Below are 19,349 nucleotides of genomic sequence, written 5' to 3'. Positions count from 1 at the left end.
TTCAGACATCCGGTATATAATTGAGTGACTAATGCTAAAGTGTGGTGGAATTTAACATTATGCTTGATAGGTAATACAAACGAAATACCAGTTGAATAATAAAAGTTTATAAACTGGTATAATACAATATACTAAATGACATACGTCTTTCGTATGTTTATAAACATGATAGAATGTTATAAATTCATAATAAGATAACAAAATTTAACGTAGACATACGAGTGGTATGATATAATTTTTAAATTGTTTTGGATTTCACTTGTGTGTTTAGCAACAAGTATCCGACTTGGCTTGGTGGTTAGGGCGCTCGACTCGTAATCTGAGGGTCGCGGGTTCGAATTTCCGTCACACCAAACATGCTCGCCCTTTGAGCCGTGTGGGCGTTATAAGGTTACAGTCAATCCTATTATCCGTTGGTGAAAGAGTAGCTCAAGAGATGGCGGTGAGTGGTAATGACTAGCTGCCTTCTCTCTAGTTGTACACTGTTAAATTCGGGACTGTTAGTGAGTCCCTATCATTCAAGCCTTCCCTTAAATTAACTGCATCTACCGTATCTGAAGGCAACCCATTCGAAAGGCCAAACACCTTGTTGGAAAATAAAACTATCTTAGCTGAGGATGATTTCTACCTTACCAGAATTTATAGTTATGTTCCCTACTCTTCACAGTAAGTATAAAAAACAAACAAATAGAAAAAACAAAACAGTATCGACACTATACATTCCTTTAAAAAAATTAAACACCTCTTCTTGTAGATCATAGTGTACTCAAATAAAACCAAACATCATACATTTACTTGGACCTAAACTGCATATGTTTGATAAGTAAAACAATATATATATGTATGTATGTGTTAAGTACCAAAATATACAGGGTGGAAGTTATTCGCCACAGGACCTCTGTAAAGTGTACTAATAAAATATATAAACGAAATACGCATTCGAATTGCTCAATAGGAGGTATACCACTTGACTTGTGCACCCTATGAGATATATGATTGAATTGGCTGGTTAGTTGGGAACTGACAATTAGTGTTAGCTTGTACATTCAACCAAATGACTGTCTCTAATATGTTAGTATCTGGACATTTCTATGTTTGCATGAAGAAGATCATTCTTGAATACATTGGCTACATTTCAACTCCTAACGTTTGGTTTTGACAATTCAGCAGTGTTATTACTATAGTGTAAGTATGGTGTTGTAAGTCCAAACTTCAAAGTCTGTTGTAAGATTACTAGTCCCAATTCATTACGCATTTGACATATCACTGAAAAATAAAAAACTTCTCCTTCCTACCTTTCACTTTTAATAACATTTTATTCTTGCTGTTCTACTCTGAAAATTGGTCAGTGATGTCTGTCGCTGCTTAAAAAACTGTTGGGTCATATAACTTTATTTTTGGAATTGACTGAACTTTATACTCATGTATTCTAGTTGCATGACCATCTATCTCCTCAGGTGAAAGTTTGTGGGAATTATCAACCACATTACAAAAATATATTTTTTTTACAAGGGCCGACGTGTTTTGCACTATATATTGGAGTTTTTTTTAGTCTAATCCATACAAAGTGGTCTGTGTATTCAACGTTCGAAATGTTAATTAAGAAAACAAGTTAATTCCCTACTTCCTGTGATACACAGTGAGCTACAAGTGTGCATTTATACGTTCTGAAGCTCCTAGGTTTCTCGTATTTTTGTATTTCTTTGTAAATAAACTACACTAATATATTAATTTCACTGGGGATTGACACAACCTAAAAGTTATTATGCTGTGCTATGGATGTGAAATCTTCATCCCATTGTAGCAAAAATATGAGAGGTCATGACTGTAGGTTACATGAGTGAAGTTAAGGACCAATCTTTGATTAAAGTTGCTCACTAGTTGGCAGTGAGTGTTGTTGCCTACTTGCCCTCCCTCTACTCTGTAAATTGGAGATGGTTAGCAAATATAACACTTGTGTAAATTTGCAAATTTTTGAAAAAAACTAAAGCTACTGCTATACTTTTACCAAAATACATGCACATATTGACAAAATAAAAGTCAACAACCCAAATCATATTTTTTGTTATTTTTGTGCTTTTGCAAGCAATGTTAACATTACCTTAATTTGTCAAATACTTTTGATCTAAAAGTTGATTCACATTATGGGAGCACATATTATATAATCCTTGTTTTTGAAAAACTATTATTATGTAGAGTGCAATTAGCCACATTTTCAAAGTTATTCAGGAACTGGCTGTTACTAATTTTGTTCATTAAGCATAAAAAATGTGCTCTTATCATCATCACTGTTAAAACCTGGTAAATAATCACTCCCCCTCTACCATCATTAACAGGATTGATTGATATTTTAATGAGGGTTAAATATTAAACTCTTCAGTGCAGTTCTAAAAGAAATCATCACAACTTATCTCTGTTTTAGCTATTTTTAGACCTTAATCACGATAATAGTAGACAAAGATTATATAGTTTATACTATAAACCAAATGTTTTCCTATGTAATTTGCATATTACATATATATTCAAATAAAATAAAAATATATTCATTTGTATTAAAGTTTTAAACTTTTACTACAACTACCAATGGCAATTGAATTAAAGATTGAAAAAATCCTACATCTTTTATAATTTTGTGTAAATATTTGAGTCATTACTATAAAAGTAGTTGTGGCATTAAATATTTTTTTAAATACTGATGTTATTAAAAATGAAATAAAAAATAGGGAACACTGCATTTGTATAGTAGTTAAATCGTCATTATTTTCATAAATACATAGAATATTAATTTAATAAAAAAGGACAGATATCCAATTTTTTAATACAATAATGATCAACAGTGCTTAAAAAATCTACACTAAACACAAAGTTTCATAATGCAGTTTATTAGAGAAATATACAAAGCTAGAGATAGCCATGAAATTAAACTGACATTGATTTGTTGAAACAGTAACCAAAGTAACACATTACCTTTTATAATAAGGTACAAACAGCTGTAAGTGAATATTTTTAAATTTGCTTTTTATTTAGTTAAGCTTTATAAGTCTTTTGAAATGGGAATATTGAACAAATTTTAAAGATGTCTGTAAAATTCTCACATTTTTGAACAAAAAATATTCCTCCTTATATTTGGAATCTATTACCTTTCATACTTAACAATGAAATTCTTATAACTGGAAATATAATTTTCCATTAATATTTTTATGAATTTCATTATATAAATTAAGTTACAATAAACATTCAAAAAGTAAGTATTTAAAGTTTTTTACTTTAAATTTTTATGATTATGTTTAACAATTTTATTACACATTCTGGGTGTAAAGACTGGCAGCAAATATGATATCTCTTTTTATCAGATCAGAAGCCTCTACCATTTTTTGATGTAAGACTGGGTTACCAATAATTCTGGCTGCATTCTTCACATCTTTTAGAGTCTCATCCAGTCTTTGAATGCATCGAACAATAATGCCTTCCTGGACATCTGTCAAGTCTGTAATTTTTGCAAATGGCTACAAAGATACCAAGAATTACGTCAAATCAAAATGGTGGAAGATACTTGTTTCTGAAATTAACACATTAACCAGAAATTCACTTATGTATTTAAAATGGTATTTGAAGTCTTTTTTTTTTCCTCTTTGTAGACACTCAATAATACTACAGAAGGTCACAGAGCAGAAAGCAAGTGCTTTTATCGTTAATTCTTTAATACTTTTACCTGCTACTTATTCTGAGATTTATCACTATTTGATACACCAATTTTTGATAAAAGAAAAACTTTATATTTGCCCTATCTTTCTGTTATTTGAAGTAGTAGTATTCATCAACATTATAATTTAGATATTTATAAATTAAAATAACACATGCTATTAAAAAACTTTCTTCAAAAACATTTTGTTGTATAGAACAATAATAAACATTAAAAATATTCTTTTTAATGCTTGCTAGTGTTCTCAAATGTGAATAGAATTAAAGGAACAGCAGAAAGTCTCTTCAGGAAAAAAAAACTAAGATTCTATTATAGAAGAACTTCTATAATGTTAAAAAAACACAGAACACTTATATTTTTTAAAGATATGAAAATTTATTTATGAATACAGAAAAGAAGTTTAATGTAAAAAAAATGTACTAATATCATATACTAAAGTGGTCAACCTACCGTTCCTTGAGCCCATTCATACACTACTTCTGTCAATCCAAACTTGTATTGGTCCACAAAATCCATTACAGGTTCTAACAGACCACATTCTATCTGAGTATGACCTATTCGTTCAGCTATCTCTTTAATTCTTTTTACTCCCTGTTTGGAATATGAGAAGTAAAAAACTGATTCTAATAATCAAGTATGGCTTTGTGAAATTACTTAGTATCTCAGGAAAAATGTTGGATATACAAAACTGTTTAGTGTAAGAGTTATTTATCTTATTTAGTGATTTAATATTTAACGTGTATTTGGTTTTCATAATATGTCTTAAAGTTAATTATTTTAAAGGTGATAGTTAAAACAAATTTTCTTACACAGCTCTACAAGAGTCATATGTTGCATTTATAGTTCAAATGTAGTATTGGCAATGCCATCTTTCTCACTATGGGAATATGGTTACACCATGTAGTTTGTAAAAAGTTTGAGATGTCAGTTGGGCAAGATATATACACACACACACACACACACACACACACACACACACATATATACATAGGTAACCAACAGAGGTTCAAAAACAGTTATTTAGTGAAACAAAATGTGAAGTTAGCTGGTGTAAGAGTGTTTATCTTTAATAAATGATTTTTATTGTGTGTTTCATGGCTGTATTTTAACAAAAGATATTAGACAAATAATTTATCTTGTCAACTGGGTTCTAAAGTAATTGAGCCAAATTCTGTGGACTTAGACAAAAAAAAAAAAGAGAGACAATTATTTAAAGCTCTGAATACAACTGTGTTACCCACTAAGCTAAGTGAAGGAAGAAAGTTAGTCAAAGTGAAGTTGGACTGTATGATTATTATTTGACTGTAATAGATAATATTTTAAATAGAGTTTCACAGCTTAACAGATATAAGGAGAATAATTTATCTTGTCAAAAGGTGTCCAAAAGTAAATAAACTCTTGTGAATTTTGACGAAAAAGAGAATTACTTGAAGTTCCAGATATAACTGTGGTAATACTTAGGGTAACATGAGTGAATCTATTACAGATTGTATAGTAAGAAACAAATAAAAATCATTTGTGCTGTCAGTTGGATTCTAAAGTAATTGGAATCAATTTGTGTGGTCTTTAGACAAGAAAATGGAATTAGTTTTAAACAGAACCTTGATTTGCTATATGGTAAAAAGTTCTTGTAGATACACTTGACAAGTTTTGAATATATTATTCTAAAACAAATGGATTGTGTGGTGTCCATTTTATTGTTCAAATTTATTGACAACTCAAAGACACTTAGTATAGAAGAATGCCAGTCCACTCATATGCATAACACCCTGACAAAAGACAAAATGTTTTACAAAAATTTTAAAGATTTAATAAAGAAAAATATGAAAACATGCATGCAGTGAAACATGGACATGGTTTTAATCACAGGTTTCAGTCTTAAGAAAACTTGCTTCCCCAGCTTAGGTATTTTATTTTATTGTATGGAATTTCTAAGGCTGCATATAAATATAATGCTTTTAAATGTCATAAGTCTAGCCCATCTCTTCATTTCTGGTATTGAACAAAAATTTTTGAAAAGTGATTTAAGACACAAAGTTTTTACACATTTCTTATACCAAATTTATAAAGTACAAGCTAAGAATAAAGAAAAAGTATCAGCATTGAAGTAAGAAGCTGACTGACATTGTTTCATTTGGATGTAAGAACAACAACTGCATCACTGATGTTTTACTTGGCTAGATGTATAATTTGATCTTCATAACCACATGTGGAAGAAAGGAGTTACTAACTGTGCTTGAACAGGACACGTGAACAACTGATCCATAGTGTTTTGCTGGACTGTGTACATATTAACATGATTACACATCTTAGTTAAACTAAAACAATCTTTAGGACAGAGTTTTTCCAGAAATTTGAACACTTCTTTAGGTGTTAATGAAACAAACATTTGTATGATACCTAGAAGTAGTTTTGGAAGAAAGGGCTTACTGTGAAAATTTTCTCACCTCTTCAAGAGTTTTTGTTAGCTTTGGCACGTTATCTGTTTTCTGTTGAAACACCATACATGACAACAGAGCAGCTATTTCAGAAGGTTCCAGAGGAGTCAAAATGTCTTCTAGAATTAGCTCTGTAGTTAAGAGTTCATGGTTACTCATTTCGCAGGCAACATTTCCTTTCATCTTAACTGTTTTTCTTTCATCGATATATTCCAATGCTTGCAAAACCTTGACATCAAGAGTATAGAGACAATACATCATAACTGACATTATAGAAAACACAAAAACATAAGTGTAAAACATATTATGGACTTACTAAAACCAATATATATTTAAGGCAAAGGTATGTTATTACAACCTGTGTATTATGATTTAAGAGGGACTGGACATATAAAATGTCATATCCGTTATGTAATCTAAGCATATTAAGCATTAATTTCATAGACAGTAAGCATTACAGTGAAGAAGTGCCATTCTTAAAATTGGAAATCATTCTGTAATATTAATTAAATTTCTACATTTTTCTGCATGCTTAAAGCACTTATTTTCATGATTTTCAGTTTTATTTTAAGATATACAAAGATGTCAATGCTTAGTGAAATAGAGTAAACACTTCTGATTCTATGACAAAAATTCTGTCTCCTAAACTATGAATGAGTTTCATTACACAGATGCTCAAGAACAAGGACAAGAACAAAAAGATTTACTGAGTTTTATTCTCATTATGACACATGTAAAGAGTATTATAAACTTATTATGAGTAGAATGTTACTATTACTTATTGAATAATGCTATACTTTTTATAACTCAAATTTAACTGTAAACCCCTGAAAAAAAATCATATTTATCTGACTTGAAAAATATGAAGAATTACACTTTACATAATTGTTCATAACCAAGAATAATGATATTATATTACCTGCTTCCTGAGAGTAAGTAAAGTTTTAGGTTGAAATTCAATCATGCTATTGTTAAGTAATGTAACTGTTAACATTATTTGTTCAAGAACATAAATGAATGTAATTTTGGTTATTAGTTCTATCTGTTTGCATATGTATATATTTTGATCAAAAGTGCATTAGGAGCTTAGTGTATTAATATAAGGAAAATTAGGAAAAATATGATCAAGATGGAAACCACAGAGCCATTCATGCACAAATGCATGCTACCAGATTCCAAAGTGACAAGTGTGTTCACTGATTTAACTAGCAAAAATGACATTTCAAATTCTGAAGTGACATGTGAGTTTTGTACTTTGACCCTTTATGAAGTAAAACATATTGGTCTTTTTCTGATAAGTTTTGTAAACTTTCAGGTAAGGAGATGCTCATGCAATTTACAGGCAGATAACTCATATGAACACAAACTTGTATCAGTGTTCGAGACACAGAATTATGCAATCCAACTATTTGATAATCAAAAATAGCAGCAAAGACATCACTAATCAATTTTCAAGACAGTAACACACAGCAAGGTGAAAATGTTATGAATTGTGAAGGACAGGATGGGAAGTTTTTGCCAGTGATTGAGCTTACAAGATTGGAAGATTGTGGTAATAGTATCATACTGACATGTGAAGCTTAAGTTAGAAAGAAGAATACTCATTTGTCAACATTAATGGATAGACATGAAGTTGAGTCCAAGGTACACAAGTACCGGTCTATTTCATGGAAATATTTAGAAACTGACACTTCAGAGGCAGTCCTTTTGCTGAGAACTAATCTAATACTGACAATCTCTTTCTAATGAAGCAGCAAATTCAATTTTATGCTTTATAATGCTTCATAGCATGCATATTGTGGAGGTCCAATACATATTTTGTGTAAGTGTTCCAGCAGTTCAATTTCTCTCTTAAGGACCCCAGAAACTAGAGTTCCCCTCTCCCCATACATTTTGGTATTGCACATGATTTTTTGTTGTTGTTGATGCTAGCTTAAATATGCAAGTTTTAAACTGAAATATAGCTTTTCTATTTACTGTCTTCTTATCATGTGATGAACATCTTCTCAGAGGTACCATATTTTCTGACAAAAGAATACAGGAAACATTTTATTAGCACACACATTATATCTTTAAACCAATATACAACCTAAACAAATACCAAACTCTACTGAAACAGTGCAATAAAATAAATTTTCAAACATCAGTCAAAAACATGTAAAAAAGTGCCTTGTATCACAAACCAACCCTTAAAATAATCAAGTTCTTTATTTGTAAACTGATATGAAAACATTAATTTTGAACATTAAAGCACTGATGATAACAGGGTGAAAATTAAAAAATAAACTTCTAATATGAAAACATTCTTCAAACTGCATTTAACATTTACTCATTACTTCTATATGAAAATCTACTAAGAACAATTTGTTTGATAATTGTCCAATTCTAGGGAAACCATTTTTTACTGTTGTTTTAATAAACATTTTTCTTTAATAATTTAACACAAACCTGTATTTTTGATCGATATTCTGGAAGACATTGTAAACTTTCTTCAGATAGTAAGTATTTCAAGTTGGCAATATCGCTTTTTATTTTCATAATTTCTTTTGTATGCCTGAACTGTTGATGATTAAAAATCACATTCAGTTAATTACATTTAAATGACATTTAAGAAAACATTACTTGTGTTAACAAATATGTTTTCAATAAATTAATTATTCTGAAATCTTGGAATATATGGAATATCTTTCTTACATACTTTGCATTAATTTAAAAACAAGAATTAATTTTGATTTTGTGTTTCAACTGTAGATTTATAATATTTACATCCATCTAATAATTCATAAAATGTTGCTTATATAACTAAAACTTTGATAAAAAGAGTAACACAAAGTAAAGCAGGAAATACTACAAAATATTAGGTTGAGGAATAATTCGTGAGCGTTTTTAAATAATTTCATTCAAGCATTACATGCAAGACTATACAATACTTCAATGCATGAACACATTACACCCAAAACATTTATTATGATAGTTTATTTCATGTAATACCTAGGTATATAGTATGCATTGTTTTAAACGAAATTGCAAGAAATTAAATGCGAAAAGCAGATGGTGTCGAAAATGCTCGATTTTGTCCACTTGACATTCCATTTAATGAGCTGAAAATAAAAGCAAAAATTACAGACATATGAAAATCAAACACACCATCTATTAGAGCAAAAAATTATCTACCAAATGATATGAAATATTTTGCGAAAGCGTTTCATTTATGAATATATTTTGTTAACTTGAAAAAACGCTCACGAATTATTCCTCAACCCAATAGTATTATTATCAATTTCTGATGATAGCTATCTACAGGAATTCCACTAGATATAATTTAAAACTATATTCTATGAAATTCAAATAATTTACTTTTGAGAACTAAAATTTTTAGCCTTACACAAACATTTCACAAAAGTATTCTGAACAGTCATTAAAATTACTTATGTTGACTATTTAGTTTAATTCTTAAGATTTTATTAAATCTGGCATGGCAAGCCTTTTCACAAAACTCTGAAATTTCTGAAGATGCTCCCTTTTGGTTGACAACACAAATTTAAAATGTCTCTAGTTTCTTTAAATGCTAATAAGTCTTGATAGCTTTTACAACATTAACATTAACTTATCATCATCAACTTGTTTTTAAAAGTTCCAAATACATTAAAGTTATTTTTTGTATGAACTGTGTAAACTTGACAACTTCAATTTAATATGTAATGTACTGATATTCTATTATCAGTATAGCAAATAATGTTTCATATTTACAACCATATATACTAAATACTCGGGTAAGTAACATAATCACAATTACTGATATTATCAAAGTGTAATCTCACGTGTTCAAAAAAGTTTGGACAGTTAAGACACAAAAACTGGTCCAAGTTGCCTTCTAACTTCTCTAACTTCTTAAACTGGTCCACAAGCTCAATATCACGTAGACTAAGATCTTTCAAAAGATTGAGCCGAGGGAGTTCTCCTATGTTAGAAACATGAATCTTTGCTATTTCTTGAGTTGCTGACAATGTTGATGGACCTGGTGGATCATTTCTAGTAAAAAAAGTTAGAAATTAATAATATTTTCAACCATATCACCAATAGATATAAATTTCTGAATATGTGTGTTCCATACATGTAATAGACATATTTATCCCTTTAAATCTGTTTTAATCTTAGATCACTGAATTATTGTATGCAGATTCATAATTGGTTATGAATAAAAAAATTAGTCTAAAAATGCTATATGCCTTTTTAAAAAAAACCACCAATACAAACAAAGTTTTTGTCTTTCACTGTAATGGCATAAAATACCTGTATTCTTTCGTAGGGTTCAAAGGGTACCCCCCTCCCTTCACAGAAACTTCAATGCACTAATGAAGCTCCTCCATTACCTTCAGTTACTTCTATACCTAACCCAAGGAGTTTTTATACCTGAAGAAGAAGACCTATTACAACACTCACCCATGGTACCTGAGTTTGGTTCTGCTACCTTATAAGCAGGAAGATCAATACAGTTTCAATCATGGTACCCTTAGGATCTTCAGGAAGTCACAAACACAAAATAAATAGTCAAATTTGGGTTCAGTGACATGAAAACCTAATAATTTGCCTCACTTATGCCTGGGTTATATTCCAGATGCATTTTAGTACCCCATCCCCACCATAGGAGGGTTACTCTATATAGATAAGAACACACCCTTGGCCACCAGTTGAAGTACTTAGCAGATAAATAAATTCAGAAACAAAACACATAATATGAATTAATATAAGTTTAAAAATACTCAAACAAGCATGAGATAGGATGTAAAACCAGCAACAATCAAATGTAAAAATTTTCATAATACTTTGCTAAGTTTTAAACATACCTACATTTAATAAGTCTTTGGATGCAAAGGAGCTCTTGAAGCTGCTTCATTAATATTTAGTAAATCAAAAGTCTGTATAAAAATTATTATAACATAATTGAATATTTATTCATTGTTAATACTTAATTTGTATAGTTTTAATTAATTTTTAAAAATATATTTAATACTAAATTATCTTCCAATTAACTAAACCTAAAGAAGTACTTATAATTTTTCACAATAAATTGAAACAACCTGAACCGAGGCTGCTGTCTTTTCTTGCAATCCATTATGATCTTGTTAGGATCTAACTTTATTGTTTTTGTAGTGATGTATTGAAGATCTGTGGACCTAATATCCAATAAACATTGACCAGATGGACCTTCTGGTTTGAAAAGATGACTTGAGTAAGGTTTCACACTATTTTCAAGATCATCTCTCTCTTCAACTTTATTGCTATTCAACTTTGATGGTGCTACAGAAGATGGACGTTTAATGGCTGACTCCAGTGAGGGAATTTCATTTTCTTCTTGTGCTGATCGTTCTGATAAAGCTAACACAGTGAAAGTCCTTGACTTGGGATCAGAGCTTGTTGCAAGAATGACAGCAAGCACATTTGGATGATATTCTGTGTGAACAACCACAACACGACCAACAGACAACACCTTTAAACCTTGAGGATGAGAAGTGATAACGCTCTACAGGTGGTAAATGTGGAAAAAAAAAAGATACGAAGCACTGATTAATAAAAAAAACATTACTTAAATTATAAAATAAGTTAAAACAAACTATAGAATTATAGTACTAAATCAAGGTTACATCTTGCAAACAAAATGGATTTTAAAACACTTCCTGAACTTTTTGGATTCAATTTTATAAATTGACAAACACTAACATCAAATAAATTCTACTTCATGTATTATTATGTACAAATATATTTTTAGACATACAAGAACCATGTAAACAGAAAAACTCATAATTCACTAATAATCATTTAAATATAAACAAAATTTAGGAAGAATATATAGATATTTTACCATAAGATCATGTTTTAGCATTTCATATTGTTGGAGACATTCATAATACTGTTCAATATCAGTATTGCAAGTTACACAGTCAAGTTTTGGGAGACATCCCATCCGCTCACTGAGAGACTTCAGTTTCACTTGGTGACTTGCTTGTTTTTTTTGCGAAAATATTTCCCCAAATGATTTTTTGATCATGTCTTCCACTCGTAGCTTTTCCACTCTTAGTAAATTTAGGATCATTGTATAAGTGACTCGAAACTGAGACTCCAGTTTAGTTGGTTTTCCCTGAAGTGAAATTACCAAACAATATCGACTTAATTAACTCTTAGCATGTAAATTTGAGAAAGGCTCAAGGTGCAAAATATCAGAAAATATTTCAACAATTAACTCAGGTAAACAAACAGATTATTAAGAAGGGTTCCATTATAGTTATGTCAGTGAAAGAACAGTGCAATGTACCTAAAATGCACACACTTTCTTTTCAAGTATTCGTCACATAATTTACATAAGTAACCAGCTGCTACATATTAACAACACTTATTATTATTACACGACATACGTTATGATAAAGTAAAATTAAAATCTAAGAGCATTTGTATAAAGATACAAGTGCTCATCATCAAGATGATGCCTTTAACATAACATTGTATTTAGAGACAAGGGACCTGTTGGTCCATCTAGGCAGTCATTAACTACATTAAACTAAAACTATTAAAAAACACTCAAAAGCCAACCTTTATCATTCATACATTTACCAAGCCTTTCCTTAATCCTTTCATCATGGATTGGGTGGAATTCATCCAGCTTGTAACCATGAGGGTATCCATGAGAGTAATTATAGTGTGATTTCTGATAATGTATATATATGTTTACAACATTTTGCAGGTTATTAATAAACATCACAAGGCTTTCATATACAAAATTATGAAATTTTTTTTTTTAATTCTATTTTACTTGTTATTTTCACTTTTAAATTGGAATCTCTGTATGTGTTCCATAAATTTTATCTATTTCATAGCCACCACAAAAACTGGGAAGTAAATATAAATTATAATCAGTTATGTCAAGGAAACCCACTTGTAGAGAAATATATATGTAAAAACGGCTCGTTTGGGTTGAGAAAATATTTTATGTAGAGGAGCGAACAACGTTTCGACCATCTTCGGTCATCGTCAGGTTCACATTTTCAAAAACTGTTAAGGTTATTCCTATCCCAATTATGACAACATTTATGCATTTGTTATCATTAAAACTCATTTGACATTTATTCAAACTCACTAAATGATCTAAGTCCTTTGGTAAAGCAGCATTCTCCTCCTCACAGCCAGTAACACCCAAGACCTTAATATAACCAGAAAATGTAAGTAATTTATTGACCATTCCTTCATTTATGTCATTGATGTAAGCCAATAAGAGCAAAAGTCCTAAGACTAGCCCCTGAATTACCCTACATGTAACACTAATCCATTTATAAAAACCCTCATTTTTCTTTCTCCATCCAACCAGTTTTCTTTTCAATGAGTCAACTTATCTATATCAACTACAGCCTTGTCAAAGGCTTTTGGAAAACAAAATACATCAAGTACTAATCTTTTCAAACAATGTCAAAAGATTTCTAAAGCAAGATTTTCCTTCACTGAAACCATGTTAACTGTTCAATAAAATTCTAAACTTTGTTAAATGACTTTGCAAACTATCTTTTAACAGACTTTCCAAAATTTTTACTACAGCTGATGTAAGATTAATGTGTCTATAATTACTGGGACAATTTTATCACCTCCTTTGAAAAGAGGAGTAACATTAACCAACTTCTAATCCTCTGGCAACTGCCCAAATTTTAAGTACTTACAAAAAATAGTAGCAAGTAGCTTGCATATCCAATCCTTAACATCCTTCAAAACCTTTGGAGAAATATTACCTGGTCCAGGAGCTTTATCATTTTTCAAACTTCCCATTTTTTTTTTTTTAACAAGCTCAGAACTAATGTTTGATCTTGATTTTCTATCAACTGTACATGCTGATGATTATTGCTTAAATTTTCAGTAGCAAAAAAAATTAAGAAAAAGCAGAATTTAATACCCCAGCCACCTCATAACTATCACCTATGAGCCTTTCTTTATCATCCATCAAAGGCTTTACTTCAGTCTCAATATTTTGTTTACCCTTAATGTATTTAAACAAATCTTTACTGTTAATATATATATTTTCTGCCAACCTTTTACATATATCCATTTTGATGTCTAAAACTCCTGTTTCACCTGCTTTCTTTATCTTTTATAACATTATAAATCTTCCAACAAACCAGAGAATGCAAGTTTCTTAAATTTGTAATGCTTTTATTTAATTTTCTCTCTTATACCTTTGTGAACCAACCTTGTGTTTCAGTTGCAGCTACCTTTTTCTTTCAATAAAAGAATGTGTCTATCTTGAATATTTACAAACAAGTTTTTCAAATTATCGACATCTGATCAACGTTGCCATGTAATTCAACTGCCCAACATGTTTTATACTGTTATGTTGATTTTAATATTCTGTTTCCCATAAATTATAAAGGTTTAGTAATTTTATACAAGCTACTTGTTGAAATTTAGATAAATTATGTTGCAGATATAAATTAATTCTAGTTATTACCACACATGAATAATAAAGAAAATAAGATATGACAAACACATACTAATTACAAATAAAAATTTCAAAAACTACAAGGCTAGAAACGTTGTAACATACCAACATCATTTTATAGAGGTCAGACATTTCTGGAACATCTCCTTTACACAGAATGATCACAGTTCCTGTGGTATCAAGACCTCTACGGCCTGCTCGTCCTGCCATCTGGATGTATTCTGATGGTAGAAGATCACGAAATGCTTTTCCATCATGCTTTCGAATTGAGTCAAATACTACTGTTCTTGCTGGCATATTAACCCCCATGGCAAAGGTTTCCGTAGCAAATAAAAGCTACAATTATAGAAAAAAATAATCCTAAACAATTAATATCTCATACCCTTTTTCATGGACCACACCTTAAAAGACCAAAACGGCAACATGCAATAGCCACAGTAGCCATCAATGACGAACTTTTGTTACTTCTGGTTGAAAATACCCAACAAATACAGATACTACTGAATACATGAATTAGTCCTAATCATCAAAATTTCTCCATTGATTTTCAAACAAACTACATGGTGCAAATATAAATGTTCTATATATTATTTTGAAGAAATCTCTTTATATTGGCATTTTTTTCATAAATTATACTGTTTTAAAAGTTTTAATGTATATAACCATACAGGTTTCATTTAGGGATCCTAAAAAATAAACTCCAATCTTGTTGATTAACGGATGTCTTTCATACTTTGTCATCAGTGTTAAAACAACAATAAGGATATATTTAATATTATTCTTCTGAACAAATCTTTCTGTTGGCATTTTTCTCACAAATTATATTGTTTTAAATGTTTTAATGTGCTAGTATGTCTCACACAGTTACACTGATTTCTTTGATTTTCCAGATGCTTCAAAGGATTACAAATTCTTCTAGATAAGTGACGAAGGCATCTTTCTCTGTAACAGTGTATAACTTGTTTATAATAGTGTTTACACAAACAAATTTGAAGAACATTAACTTTCTTATACAGTAACACAAAACAAAATAAATACAATGTTTGGAAGCCTCAGTGTTATTTTTACCTTGACCAGCCCTTTTTGAAACAGCATCTCCACAACCTCTTTCAATATTGGCAGAATTCCACTGTGATGGACACCAAGGCCATGTTTTAGGAGTTCTCTCATATGCATCACCTGAAGAGAGAGCATATAATTACTGGTTTTAAATTAACTTTAATTTTGTTCAAAGATATAAAGAATAAAGTGTACTGTTATAATTAAGAACTATTGATACTTTATTTTTTACCTACTGAGAAACCAATGAAGTTTATTTGATATTTGACACATTCTCCCTTTACATCCACCTTTCACATCACTACTGGTACTCAAAAGAATCTTTGGGCCAATAGCATTCCTGTTGGTCCAATTTGCTCTATGTGGTAAGACAGGTAAGTAAAAACACCTTGACACTGAATTTTTCATCTATAATTGGTCATGAAGTTTGTGAATAGGGAAGGTTTTCTTGTTATGTAACTGGCTGTAGTTACAATTTTAAAGTAATTTAATGCAACTGGACTTCCACATACTTTCAACTGATGACCTACAGTGAGTGGTGTTAGTTGTATTAAACACAAGTTCAATTAATGTCCTGACAACATGTGAGTGATTTATTCAAGTCAGTTATACATGTACAATGCAACTGTATTGTTGTAGCTATTTTTAAAATTAGGTACTTATTTCCATGTAAACTGAACTTTCAAAATGAATGTGTAAGTAAATTTATTAAAGATATCACTGACAAGAAACAGCCTACTGAGGGAGTGCTAGCACTTGAGTTTATCAATCAATAGTTGAAATGGTTAGTTGGTTTGGTGTTTTATGGCACAAAGCAGCTAGGCTATATGCACCAAACATCCAGTAAAATGTTAAAATTAAAGTAAATTTAGTAAAATTCATAAAAGGAAATTAAGGTAAAACAAAACAAAGTTAAAAAAAACAAATAGCATTAAAACCAGTGTTTACATATAGTCGACAGCAGTAAGAGAAAAACTACAGTAATACAAGTTGTAAAGGGCTTTCTGTAGCATAATTGTAATTATCATAACTTGCTAGAAAGACTTTTAGATAAATTCAAAAACCACCATCAGTCACCTGAAGCTGGCTTTTCCAGTCCTGGTTCCAAATCATTTGACATTATTGCCATTTTCAGAAAGTAAAGTAATAAAAGTTTTAAAAGACTTGTAGCAAAATTTTAATTATAACTCCCCAGGATGACTAATGGGTAGTTCAAACAGCAGCGTTAGTCACCTGAAGTTGGCCAATTCCAGTCTCGGTTTTGAGTTATTTGACGTTACTGCCATTTTCTAATTTCAAATCAAACTAGATGGACTTTGATTCTTAAAAGGAATCACATTAAAAAATGTCTAACGTGCAAATTAAAAAACATAAATAGTATTAAGAAGATTAATGGCCTTTAAAACACTAAAAACATTTCCAAAGTGGACAGTGTAACCATCACCAATAACACTGTCCAAAATCATGGATAAACCTTGGGACAGAACATGTTTAAAATGGTGCCATTGTTGAAAGTCATAACGATGGCAAGACAGTAAAATGTGGCTTATTGTGACCTGAGTGTTACACAGACAACACATTGGTGCATCAGTCCCAGATAAAAGAAAACAATAAAAAAATTGTGACCAATGTGTAGTCTAGTTAGAACAACTTCTTTCCGATCCTCATGGAAGCAAGATGGCCAAGGTCTAATACAGGCTGTTATTTGGAAAAGCTTGCTTTCACGTTGCTCACTCCAAGTCGACTGCCAACTGGCACGGAGCTGAGACTTGAACACAGGACCATAGTCCATACATGAAACAGGCACAGCAGTGATAGTGCCAGAGCAGATAGATTTAGCTGTGGTTTGGCGAGCTTGTTCTCGAGAACACCAATGTGGCTTGGTATCCAGAAAAACTGGATAGAAGGAGAGGTTAAAGAGAAATAGGCCAGACATTTTTGAATATTGGCAAGAACAGAATGTGAACTAACATGAAGTGATTCCAGGGCCAGTAGAGAACTAAGCGAGTTAGTATAAATAGTCATTGTGTGGTCTCTGTCATGGTTTGTTGTGGTTCTGTGGTTACACACAGAATCCCCTCTACAGCTTCTGTGTTCACTGCTGAACTGTAGGCCATTTCTCTTGCCCTGAATCACATAGAAGCTAAGCAGTACTCAAACTGCACTACTTATATCATCCTTCCATTCCTATTTATACAGATGGTTCAAAAGATGTTCAGCAAATAAAAGACAGTATTCCAATCAGGAGTGTCTGCTTTTCTCAGATGACTTAAATATAGGTCACATTTGGGGACTGTAAGAAGCCTTGGTGGGATGAGCTGACCAGTGGATACAGCAATGTTATCCAAGGACAGACCGAATTCATCCAACTGTGCCTGGATACGAAGGCAAAAGAAGCAATGGCAGATTGTCTGTTCTGAAAAATTATGGCCCACCAAGGAAGGAAAACACAGGTGGGATGCTTTGGTAAGGAAGGAAGTTTTGAAGAATATAGTAAAGATAGTTGCAAACAGTGGAGGTGTAAAGAAGATTCATGAGACTATGTATAAGATCTGAACTGGGGAAGTGTGAAAAGCACCAGTGCAGAGTCAAAGTTCTTCATGATGAATGGGGTTCAACATCTTTAAGGTCAAGGTCCTAGCAGAGCCATGGACCAGTGATCCATAGTCAAGTTTTGATGGAATAAGAGCATGATATATCTTTGGCATAAATCATTGATCCACTCCCCAAGTGGTAGAAAAGAAGATATGGAGGATGTTCAGTGCTCTTGTACATTTGACTCATAGCTACTTGATGTGTAGTATAACGGTCAGCTTACAGTCAAAGATAAGCCCAAAGAACTTTCTCTCAGGGACCACAGGCAGCACAACGTCACCAATAGAGTTCAGGATCAGGGTGAATATCATGTTGGTGGGAAAAGTGCATGCAAACGGTTTTAGAAAGAGAGACATTAAAGACATTTGCTGTGGTCCACTTCAATAAATGATTAAGGGCAGTCTGTAGCTGCCACTCAATATACCTCATGTTTGACGATTGACATGAGATATGAAAGTCATTGACATAGATCCCATTTACAACAGTAAGAGGTAGTTGTTCAGTGATGGCATTAATATTTATGCTGAAAAGTGTGACACTCAAAACACAGTCCTGAGGGAGTCCAAGTTCCTGTAGAAAAGAACAGGAAAGTTTCAAACCCACATGAACTTGGAATTTCCTGTTTATTAAAAAATTTGTAATAAAATAGGCATATGGTCTGGTAACCCATGTACATGGAGGTCTCTCAAAATGCCATACTTCTATGTCGTATCATAAGCCTTCTCGATGTAAAAGAATATTGATACAAGATATTGTTATTTGAGAAAGGCTTCTCTGATTGAAGTTTCAAGTCAAATCAGGTGGTCCAGGGTGAAGCTCTGTTGTTGGAACCCACACTGGAGGGGGGGGGGGTGAGAGGAGGTTGTTTGATTTGAAGAACCAAACAAAACGAGCATTAACCATCCTCTCTAAGGTCTTACAAAGACAGCTCATCAAAGCAACTGGATGGTAGTTTGAAGGAAGTTTGGGATCCTTCCCAGGCTTAGAGAAAGGACAATAGCCTGGTGTCAGGCATTAGGAAAACATTCTCCTGCCAGATCCAGTTAAAACAATCAGAAGAATAGCAAGAGAAACAGGA

The 19,349-nt window shown here is 31.6% G+C and overlaps 1 protein-coding gene across 5 annotated transcripts in view; it reads right to left on the bottom strand.

Moving 5' to 3' along the window:
- Positions 1-2,865: 2,865 nt before the first annotated feature.
- The window catches only part of tst (superkiller complex helicase subunit twister), a 59,098-nt gene continuing 42,614 nt past the window's right edge, over positions 2,866-19,349 (bottom strand). For 4 of the 5 annotated variants that reach the window (XM_076490675.1, XM_076490674.1, XM_076490676.1 and 1 more), the window contains exons 16-24: positions 15,686-15,796; positions 14,723-14,953; positions 12,005-12,280; positions 11,223-11,665; positions 9,963-10,173; positions 8,590-8,700; positions 6,151-6,369; positions 4,154-4,294; positions 2,866-3,506 (exon numbers count right to left, since the gene is read on the bottom strand). In XM_076490675.1, the coding sequence (XP_076346790.1) occupies positions 3,300-3,506; positions 4,154-4,294; positions 6,151-6,369; positions 8,590-8,700; positions 9,963-10,173; positions 11,223-11,665; positions 12,005-12,280; positions 14,723-14,953; positions 15,686-15,796 (1,950 nt within the window). In that variant the 3' untranslated portion in view covers positions 2,866-3,299. The remainder of the gene's footprint in view (positions 3,507-4,153; positions 4,295-6,150; positions 6,370-8,589; positions 8,701-9,962; positions 10,174-11,222; positions 11,666-12,004; positions 12,281-14,722; positions 14,954-15,685; positions 15,797-19,349) is intronic. The other variant, XM_076490678.1, reaches the window with a different exon arrangement.

Source organism: Tachypleus tridentatus, chromosome 2 (assembly GCF_004210375.1).
Source record: "Tachypleus tridentatus isolate NWPU-2018 chromosome 2, ASM421037v1, whole genome shotgun sequence".
In the NCBI taxonomy this organism is placed as follows: Eukaryota; Metazoa; Arthropoda; class Merostomata; order Xiphosura; family Limulidae; genus Tachypleus; species Tachypleus tridentatus.
The sequence above is the reverse complement of the archived record's forward strand: the minus strand, read 5'-3'. Positions and strand labels throughout refer to the sequence as shown.